Raw genomic sequence first — 11,296 nt, forward strand, 5'->3', positions numbered from 1 at the left:
TGCTACACACACTTTTTTTACCTATAGTTAGTGATCATCATTAGACAAAAACAGTGACTAATTAAGGTGATAATTGCTAGATTAATTGATGAAAAAATACTCTGAGCCCTGATTTAGTGCATACTGATACTAATCCATCTAAGCTTATGCGAAATGACTTTTGGTAAGTAATAAATTAGACACGCAACTAATACCAAGAGGACACTGAATAAATGTCATAGACTTGGTTTTGACATAAAACACCCAAATGATACATGAAAAATAAGCCTGGTTATCGGCTCCAGGATCTGTCCAGCCTAAAAGCCTGCTTCCATTTGTTTTCTTGGTCAGTCATGGATACTCAAGAAGAACTGTGGGGCAAAGAGGCAAAAAAACAGGTCTCCTTTAGTAGTAATTCAATTCTGAATTACTCAAAAATATGCAGACCAGATGCACGCAGAGACTCCCATCCATTTAGAGAAGAGAAAAGAACAAAAGAAGCTCAAAACTCGGCAACTGTTGCTGCATCTGACTTAGTGATTTCAGTTCTGAAACTGTTCATTAGAAGTGTTTAAACAATGATTGAGAGATGCACAACATACTGTATTTTACTCACACCTCACAGAGTCATCACGAGCAATGAAAAAAAAAGACTTTGACGTGTTTAAAGTTTAACAATGTTCCACTGTCCGTTGGAGCCTCAGGTGCAGCAAACAAACACAGGTGAGACTCTGCAGGTGAGCGTGGTGATGCAGCCGTTCAAAACCCACCCCAAAATGTTGGCTTCAGTGACAGAGGACAAAAGGCAGAGAGAAGGGTCCCTTTCTGACAAGGTTTGGGTCATTTGAGCCAAGTAACCCAATTTAGTTAATTTCATTTCACTTTCTCCCACAGCGATGCTATCTTTCACTTCCTGTGTTCATGAGAGGCTAAAAGAGGTCGATTTTGTGGGAAAAAGGGAGCAGTAGCACTGTACGGACTGCAATTCTTCAGCCCATTTTAGGGGAAAAAAATACTACAGATATGCCAAAAATGTTTGATGCTTGTTACATTGCCATTCTGCCCACACGTTCTCCTCCAGCATGGCCTTTCTTGTCTGACCTGAGACTGGCCCTACAAAAGGTTCAGTGTGGAGCTTTGTTTTGATTTGGTGCTGTGCCATTCCCATCCTTTGACATTTGAGCTATTTCTTTGCTCATAAGGGGTTTCTCACAATGGCAGGCGGGCAGAGTCAGTTTATGCCCTGTGGTGCTGAGCAGAGCAAAATCCAGAACACTGCACAACCAGATGAACTGCTTCTATTATCAGTGCTATCTCCCACATCATCAGGTCACTTTTTAAGAGCCAAGAGAGGAGACTGAGTGTCCAAAGAGAACTTAAGAGGCCGAATCAAAGCCTTCAGTGTGCGTAAACTCTAATGTATTTAAATTTCAGAAACCTTCCAGACTAAAGAATTACCAGATTACCAAAACAAATTAACCAATAAAGAAAACAGTCTAAAAGAATAAAAAGTAAGAGACCACATTATTGAAAGACACAATAGAAAATTAGGTGTCGTAAAGCAAAATTATTGCACTGGCCAACTATGAGTGTAAAAACTGTAAAACAGAAACATGTGAGCCATTAACAAAGCAGAGTTTCAAAGACTCAGCAGTTAAAGTACATCATGGGGTCATGTTACTGGTTAAGGGGGCAAGGAGAGTTATCAAGGACACAGCAAAGCACTTAAGTCACGCACAGACCCCAACGGTTCCGTCATACACTCCAGTCCAGAGGACAACCGCCATCTGCCCTCAGCTGGACAGCCGCCTAATCCCAACTGATTTACAGTCAGCCTTGAGTTGAGTTTATGACCGGCAACAGCAGCTAGAAGCCCCAAGAGATACAAATGGAGAAAAGTGACAGGAAGTTTCCTCCATGACCTCTCACAGCTTCACACTTTCAGTCTGAAAACCGTATAACACCAATGTGTTGATTCAATCAAAATCATCGTTAACTCTATAGATCTGCCTGACAAGTTTATTCAGCCTGTGGCTTCACTACTGAAAAGTTATTTAAGATGGAAAAAAACAAACACACTTTTAGTTTAAATCGGATTTATTATGACTACAGTCAACAGGTATTCAAAAGCTCCTTGTATTCAATGTGATTCTGTCTTTTGTGCGGTGTTGTGGTGAGTTTGGAACACGGAATGTGTGGGGTTTTCTTCTGTCTACTTTGTTAGGTGTACAGAGGCCAGACTTACTGATCGTCAGCTCACTGGGAAAGGAGTGGGTGGTTAAAGAGCTCACCGCGCTGGACAGAGCCTGTGGCAGTCCAGACATGGAAGTCCAGACGGCTCTCAGGTCTGTCTACTCATCAGGGTGGAGTTCAGGAAGAAGGGACCTGTGGCTCAGATCAACTCTGAGCTAATATAATCAAGATCTATAGTCACAGCTGAGCACCACAGTCCAGAGAATTTTCTGCATTTGTTCACATTACAGTCCACACACAGTGAGGAATCTATGGAGACAGCTGCTTACTGCAACTACCCATTTAATGTGAAGAGATGAAAAGGGCATCAATGCTCTTATCGAACTAGATAAGAAGTAGCGGTGAGCAAATACTTTAGTGAATGTAAACCTGATATTCATGCAGTTACAGCAATCCGAGCTATAAGAAGTGGGAGCATGGCTCAGCTTTTCAAGATCTCTGACCCGGTAACTCCCACTTTATATGATAAAAGGTTTGCACAGAAATGTGGATATCTGGGATGTCAGAACAACAAACAAATGGGTGTATACTACAGCACAGGCATCTGCATATCACTAAGCAGTGAAGCTACATGTGAAAAAGCAGCACACTTTGATAACAGCTGAAACTAATGAAGCAGCCAATAAGAGAGAGATAAGACCTGCTGATCTGTACCTCTGTCTGAAGACGGCGGAAGAAGCCACGAAACTGATTCTTGTTGGTAGCCAACAAGAAGGCAAAGCAAACACAGTGAATATGGAGACCTGTCGTGACAATGTTTTCTCTGAGCATATTAAGTGAGCATAGTTTAGAAGGGAAAGTGATGCACCAGTTCCCACTAAACCAGAAAAGACAAGACTCAGTCCAAGATAAATGTCTCCCGCAAGACATGAATAACTCCAACGAACTCTGAGAAGGACAGAAAAGGTGTAAAAACACACCAACTTCTGGGCATTAGCCTGACATACTGTACGTGTCTCATACTGTACTTAAAGGAGGTTATGATTACATGAGGTGGGGCTCGTCAAGCCAGATGACCTGATTAAATGACTTCATTTGGGATAAATGCAGGCGTGAATCAGACTGAGGAATATGACAGTCTAAAATATCACACTAGATTTATAATAATGGACATACTGTCTGAGCCATTGTTTGGATTCCTCCTTTTCCTTCGTTTTGGAACACAATGAGAGGAGACAGGATGAGAGCCTAAGCTGTTGTCGTCACGGGGCTGCAGGGACTTCCTTAACTCTCCAGGAAATCAAAGACTGCCCAGAGTGACTCTGGGTTTGTTCTGTAGCTGTTAAGTGTAATGCAAGCGTGTGTGCGTGTGATCTAGCACATCCACTCTCACACTGTGTTTCTTATGATTGTAATTTTAGGTGCTTATCCAACTCCCAGGTAAAGTGTCGCCGGGCTGAAAGCGTCAGTGCTGAGTGTGAGAAAACGCTGCCCCCTTTCTCTGGGCAGACATCTGATCACCCTATCGCTCCTTTGTGAGGTAACCCAAACCTGGCGAGCACAACAAAGCGTGCACAAAGACGCTGGAAGGAGGAGAGGCCAGCACAACCCACACAACCAATTCTCCCAAAGGCAGACTGCAAATAAGATAAATGCTGGTGTCCTTCTTTACAAAGCAAATTTTAACAGGTCCAGTAAGGAGCTTGTTAAGATATTAATATAACAGGTGTGACTGTTTACAAGCTAACACAGCATCAGTGGGAGAACCAGTCAGTCCACGGCTCTGAGCATATTTACATTCAGCTGTTTTCCAGTCCACAAACAGGAACAGTGGAAAAGAGTTTATAGAAAAACAGTCCACCACTAAGTTGATAGCAACTGATGTAGTTTTACAGTGACGTTCAGACGAAATCTGCTAAACAACAGCGACACCTGCCAATCACAGTTCCTCGGGTTCAAAAATCGCCATCCTCAGTCTGGCCTGGCCTGGCAAGTTGAAAGTCTGAAACAAAAGATTTTCAATGGATAATGACAGAAACATTGAGAAAAGTGGCTGATCTTCATATCTGAAAGGCGAAACCATCATCAGACACATTGCTGATTTACTTTCCTCTGATTTATAAATCAGATAACTGTTCTGGCACTGAAGTAAGAGCAATCGAAGGGCCAAAGCCATCCTTGTTGTTGAAACTTTCCCTAAACGGTGTGACATCTCAAATTATGGGCTGTTAAACCCCATTAAGTCAGGAGTTTACAGCTCTCCAAAGCATGCTCTCCCCTCTCATGCTCTTGCGCCTTCAGGTCTGTGAAATCTGAATCAGGCTGCAGAGATAAAACACTTCAAATCTCGTCTTTTCGACACAAACAACTGGAAGGTGGTGAAATGCCACTTCCACTTAATAAATCAAGAACTACCTCCCAGAGCCTGTTTGCTAATCCATTTGTTTAAACAGTGATGCCGCAGTGATCGACAGCAGTGATAACGTGTTTCAAGCAGGAGACGATTATCCTCACAAGCGTGTTTAAAGACGAACCAACTGCCCGAGATAAAGAAAAAATGTCCTTCAGGGCTTGAAGTCCTTCTGAAGCCAGATGTTCATCAAGCATTCAAAAGTGAGTGATCTTGAAATGAACACTTGTTTACATGTTCTTAACTTGGAGGTTCTTTGTGCAAAAACAACAGTGATGTAAGGCTACAGCAGCAATACCATCCAAATCAGCTGTTATTTCAATCATAATGTCTCTAGGAAATCCGAACCCAAACAAAGTGACGTCCAGAGCAACTTACAAACACTACAAGTGGTCATCAATCTGAAGTATACGTTTGTTCTTTAGAGGAGGACATCCTGCTTGTTCTCCTCTGTACGTCTGTGCAAGCCCCAGGGAAGCCCCAGCCAACAGGCGATACGCGCTGGGAATGTTGGGAATGCAGGTACATGAATGCCTCAATAACTCATTCCAAACAGACCTTTTAACACACTGCCCACTTAAAAAGATGAAGGTCTGGCTAAATGAAAGTCCCACAAAGCTGAGCCAGAGCTATGGGGAAATCCTCTAGTTTTTAATCAGATGAACTTTGAAAAGAGTTGTCGTCCTGGTGAGGAGAAATGATAATAATAAGATAAAGAGGAACAAAAACCGAAACCAAAAGGTCAAAACTCAGAATTCATGAATGATGTTACCAGTCACAGGGCTTTAAAAAAATTCCCTTGTTTCTTAATATGACTTCATTCAGTGGAAGCGTCACTTTAAAAGGGCAGAAGCAAAAGTTTCAAGTCATTGGAAGGTAAGGAAGCTGCATGTCAGTACTAATGTACACCAGAGGCAGCATCAATCTGTAATCCACTGACTGTTTAAACGGGCTTAAGGCGGTTCTTCTGAGCACTCGTGTAAAAGGAGTGTAACTACACAAAAGGCACCAGGGGATGAGGCCCCCTTTCTAAAACAACACTGACTGACAGAGTCCCCATTGTGTTCAAGAGGAAAGCGCTTCTCCAACCTACAGCTTTGGTGCAGCTGCATTAGAGCCACATGCAAACCCCCACTGATACGCTCAGGCACACACATACCAAAAAAACCCAAAACACTTGTATATGAATGCCAAACACATGCCATTTGAATAAGTCAACACATTCACACGTTTCAGAGGCATAAAAACAAAACTTAAGTCAGGTGAGGTTCTGACGTGGGTGAAGCGGTAGACAGCAGCTGGTAAGTTTGGTATAAACACAGGAAACAGCTGGTCTGGCACCGTACGACCACAACTCATTGCTATACTTTGGTTTTTGCATATAAAACCGATTTGTTCTTCGCGTGGAGCTTTCCTCTTTGGTTTCAAGTATTGCTAAGCTAAGCTAACGGTCAACTGGCTGCTGCTTCACATGGTCGTGAAAGTGCAAAGCTTCAATCTGCTCATCTGGCTCAAGGGAAAAAAGCAGTATGTGTACTTCCTGAAACGTTCGCCTTTCCTTCCAGGAAAATCTGCGATGTTGTTGAAATCCCTCATACATTTTTGTTAACATGTTAAACTGCTCAGTCATGGTCTCTATCCTGACCTTTCCTTTCCCAAATAACTGCGAGGTAAGAAGTAGTGAAGCACTCCCCATAAACCACTCCAGACTGGGGAATTGTGGCCTGAGGTTGCAGATGGCCAGGTGGACCCCCTTCTGCCTGCCCTGCTGCTCTAAAACCAAGTTAACTGTGCACCCTTCACTCCCAACCCCCCCTTCCAGAGACACAGTGATGGCCAGATGAGCCAGATGAGCCAGATGTATCCATGATCAACTTAAATGACGCAACAAACACATCAGGCTGCAAACAGCAGCCACCATTTGACAAATGAAAATGATTTAAGTTTTATGATTTTTAAATTCATTGCACAGCTTGATTCCATTAGTTCCGTTTGAGTGGCATCTCGTTCGACACTATGGCTTTCTTTCGACTTCAGCCATGAAGAAACAGTGATGTCAGACAGCACTGGAGTAACAGCGTCAGCACGTTTGACACTGCTGACATAACGCTATCCTCTCCATCTGTAGTTTTTCCAACATTTGCTGCCATTTTATTGTAAAAAATAAAAAAGAAAAGCTAATCCATGCAAAAGCAAATCCATGCATGATGCAACTGGATGTTAGAGTTTAGAAGATGGGGGAAGAGCTGAGTGGAGTCAGGCGAATCGGTTAGGACAGCTTCCAGTGCAATCAAGGGGTGAAACTTATCCTGCGCTGCTCCTGTAACAGCTCTTAAATACATGTGCGCTGTTGGTAAAGTCATTACAACCAGGAACAGTGGCAGGCCGCCAGTTCAAAGAGAACTTTCCTTCTTTTGAGAACTCCTGTGGCCTCATCTGAGACCAGCCCGCAGGAATCCAGCAGAGGATCAGGCCTCAATCAGTCAGGCTTTGAAATGCCACTCACTCGTCTCACGTCATTTTCATGAGAACAGAGTCGCACGAAGAGTTATTTTGCAAGTTAGCGAGAGTGAAGTTGTGGAAAAGGAAAGCAGGAAAACACTGGCTGGGTGGTTGAATTCGGGGCTCCACTTACATCTGGAATCATAAAAAGAGGCTGATCAAGAAGCTTTAGGTGAGCTCTAGGTCGATCTTTATCTAAAGCTCGCTAATGACAAGTTATGCATCAGAAGCAGCCACAGGACACACATCTTACGGTAAAACAAACTAGCCACAATGACCAAAGCAAAATCCCCTGTAAAACGAAGAAAGAGAATGCCGGCCAGCTGTTTCCAGCCACAGAGGACAAAGTTGAAGCTGATTTTAAGGATGCTGAAGGACAAAAGAGGCGAGAAGGAGCGAGACGATGCCTTTAGCACATGTTGCCGGTTAGGCCTGACCGAGGCATTTTATTAGCAGACCGCATGAAGTAGTCACAGCTAACCCAGGGGTCTCGCCCCTCCTCCACTGCCTTCCACCATCTACCGTAGAGTCACCCTGTTAAAGTCATTAGCACAGGGATATTACTACACTGGCAAAGGCTGCTGCGCCCGTGACATCATGACGGTCTGCTGTGTCTGAGAGGGAGAAAAGGGGGCAATCCCATCACATTTGTACGAGCATGCCAACGAGCAACAGGAAACACTGTTGTCCAGTAAAGTGAACATGACCCATTTCAAAATATTAAATTCTGCAAAGTTGAAGCCACAACAAAGCCACTTACATCTCTGCTAACTAACACTGTGCTCGGTTAAGAAAAGCCTTGTGAAGTTTGGCACACGCAGACTGAGAGCACCAAGATCTATAGCCCAAAATATAGCACAAAGAAAAACCAGAGCCTTGTCTTCCTAAAGAGCTCCAAACCACCAAAAAGGAGGCCTTTGATGTACCTTTATCTCCCAACAAGAGGCGAGTAGGGCAGAGTAACGGCCATTGTCTGATAAGGATGCTAAAATATACAACCTTGTTGTTCTTTCCCACAAAGTAAAGGAAATCTGAAGCTATTACGGGGTAAAACTGGGTGGGGTTAGAGAGGTTGAAAACTTTTCCCACTCACAAACACAACTGAAAAGTTGAACCTACTGCTTGATGCATAGAAATCATCTGCTGCTCTGCACAGCTGAACATAATAACAGGGATTGTCTTTGTGTGGCAGGGCAGTCAAACAACTGCAGGCTGCTGTGCTCCAGGCAGGATGTGCAGTATGTTGATTAAAAAAAAACTATTTCCACTCTTTTTTGAGTATGTGGGCTACACAAAGGCTGCTTAACTCCCATTTCTTCAACTTTCTTACAGAAAAAAAAACCACTTCCCAAGGATGTTATCTGCACGAGGAACACATGACTCAAGCTGCTGCAATAGCACTTCCAGTGAAACACAGTAAATCATGGTGCTAATGATGCGATTTAGCAGAAGAGTGAAGGATGAACCACCCAATGGCTTCTGGCTGCGCTGGTCTTTTCATATTAGAGCGTTACTTTGTTGCTGTCGATAGCTCTGGCAAGAAAATAATGGCTTCCAGAAACATGGAAGGTCCACAAAGTGTTGAGGAGTGACACTATATGAGCAGTGCTACGAGGATCCAAGTTCTTTGATGCTTGATGCTGTAATTAAGGTCTTAAAGAGCTAAAAGTCAAGGATGGGTTGTGGTTATGCTGAAATGTGGAACGAGGAGCAGAAAATAAGCACTCACAAAATATTACCGTGCCACAGGAAGGTGGTGTTGTCTCTGTGTTAAAGACCTTTTACTTTACCCTTCTCTGACTCTGCAGTGGCTCTGTGGATTACAAGTTAAAGCAGATCTATTGAGATTATGATCCCCCCCTCACAGGCTGCTGCCTCAGTGTTGTATGGGTGACACGTTGTGAGCCCCACGAACACAGGGCAGTTTTTAAATTAGTCTCATCTGAAGTCCAAGTTTCAGGACAAGCTTTTTATCTTTCTAGCCAAGAATAAGATAATGAGGTTGAAGCCACTACTGTCAGTTTCATATCAGAAAGTCCCACCAAGTTGCTTAGCGACTTCAGAGTGTCATCAAAACTTCAGGATATGAGTGAAACCACAACCTGTTTTTTCTCTTCTTGGGTTTTCATCAGATAAATCTGACAAACACACGTTTATTCAAATGAATGAAGAAAGAAAGTGAGGACTTCGGGAGGAGTTTCTTTGTTCTCTTTTTTAATCAGGCTGGACTTTTTTTTTTTTTACATATACATATTCTTTCAAATAATTCTTTCAAACCAAAGTGGCTCTAGTAGAGGAACCAAAAGCAGCCATGTATGGTAGAAATGATGATCCAAAAGGGCCTTTTACATGCTGACTGAACATGGATGTGGGAGTAAATATATCATTTACATGGGTAAATATGGGTAAATGGGCCAATGTTCAGACAAAAACTGTCCAAATTCTGCACACCCATAACCTGGTGATAGCAGAAGACACTTTGACTCAGTTGACCCTGTTCATCTGCCTACGAAGCAGTCAGACACCAAAACAACGTCTCTACGCTCAATTTTAGAGTCGCTTTCCTTTAATCATCTACTTAATTTGGAACATACTGATTGTCAATCATAGCAGTCCACTTTTGTGATCAAATATGCTAACACAGAAGTCATCTATAGGTTATTACGCCCCTATTTGTAGATGGGTAAAAACTAAATGCACCCCACAGCAGTTCTCAGTTTGAAAACCCCTGGTCTTTACTTCGTGACGAATAAACTATGACACAGCGGGCATTCCGGGCACATAAATGCTCCTGACGCATCTGTGGAGTCCCAAGTTGTGTTGCGCTCAAAAACGTCCCGTGGACGTAACGTGACGCTCCCACTGTGACAGCCTCTGTCCGACTGCGCTGATACCTGGTCGAAGGGTCTGTGGAGTGTCGGCTCACTGCAACAAAGCGCGCAACTCCAGCGGCCCGATGTGGAGTGCGGAGGGAGGAGGAGGGGAGGGGAGGGGAGGGGAAGGGAAGGTCGTCCGGGTGTGGGAGTTTTGGGGGAATTCAGAAAATGTTGTTTTCAGGCGGTTTGCCTGCCTGCAGCGAGAAAAGGGGCAAACGAAATACAGGCTCGATGAGTTCCATCGAGAGTGTTACAGTGTATTGCCCTTTTTTAACTAGAGTAAAAGAAGCCCTCCATCTGCCCGCACACACACACACACACACACCTCCCACCATGCTGCGCTCAGTATTTGCCACTTCAGCCAAACGCGGAGTTCTCTGACTTTAGGGGAGACAAAAGAACCGCAGGAGAGGGGGACAGCAGGAGGAGAATGAGGGGCGGGACGGCACAGGTTGCTTCATTTAATGTGGCAGCGGCTCGTGACAGACAATAAAAGACAGAGGTGTAAATACAAACACGCTCCAATCTACTTTAAAAGAGCTATAATTGGCTTTTTTATATGCAGAAGCAACACGTTCCGCTACCGCGGAAGCTTGTGCGCGTGTTTGCGGTAGTTTAGCTGGACGAGGTCAAAGCAACGGAGGTTCAACTGGAAAATAAACCGGTAAATGCGATAAAGAGTTGTTAGAGCGAACCTTCGAGTTGGTTAGAACTCACCAAAACAATGGCAAATTTCTCCTCCAGCTCGGTGGGGTCGGGCATGGGCACCTTCAGAGGCATGATGTGATGCTTCATCTCAGACTGGCCGTCAACACTTTCTATATTCCCCATTTTTCTCCCAGAGGTGTGGTGCTCTTCTGTCAACCTAAAGCAGACCCTCGGCTTCTTTCAGCGGTGGGAATCCAAGTAAAAAGTATCCCGGCAGTTTCATTCACGTATTAATCCCGATAAATCCAGTTTTCCAGTATAAAACGCTGACAGCGCAGTGGTCTCGTATTACTGTCCCAAATGGCCATTTACTCTTAATCACGCGTTTAGGTTTACAGTGTGGCTCCACTGAAAAGATTCAACGAGAAGAAAAAGACAAAAAAAAAATCAAAAGTTTCTACAAAAAAAACAGCTGGTTTCTTTTCCAAATCGAAGTTTCTGATTCACCCGGCCAATCCATTACTTAGAACAGATTTTTTTTTCCCAGGGACAGAAAACTTGTTCAACAGCCGTCCGACAGTTACTTTTAGTTGCTACTCAACTTTCTTGGCTACGCCGTGTTTCCATTCATTATTGTTGTGTGATCCTGATTAAGCCCTTTGCTATTGCCTCCACTCAGAGTGAAGCT

At 43.7% G+C, this 11,296-nt stretch overlaps 1 protein-coding gene across 5 annotated transcripts in view; it reads right to left on the reverse strand.

Annotated features, from left to right (window-relative positions):
- The window catches only part of fmnl3 (formin-like 3), a 30,241-nt gene extending 18,987 nt beyond the window's left edge, over window positions 1-11,254 (reverse strand). For all 5 annotated transcript variants that reach the window (XM_072367886.1, XM_072367884.1, XM_072367887.1 and 2 more), the window contains exon 1: window positions 10,678-11,254. In XM_072367886.1, the coding sequence (XP_072223987.1) occupies window positions 10,678-10,791 (114 nt within the window). In that variant the 5' untranslated portion in view covers window positions 10,792-11,254. The remainder of the gene's footprint in view (window positions 1-10,677) is intronic.
- Window positions 11,255-11,296: the final 42 nt, after the last annotated feature.

This window comes from Leuresthes tenuis, unplaced genomic scaffold (assembly GCF_036924035.1).
Source record: "Leuresthes tenuis unplaced genomic scaffold, fLeuTen1.0.hap1 SCAF_16, whole genome shotgun sequence".
NCBI classification, from domain to species: domain Eukaryota; kingdom Metazoa; phylum Chordata; class Actinopteri; order Atheriniformes; family Atherinopsidae; genus Leuresthes; species Leuresthes tenuis.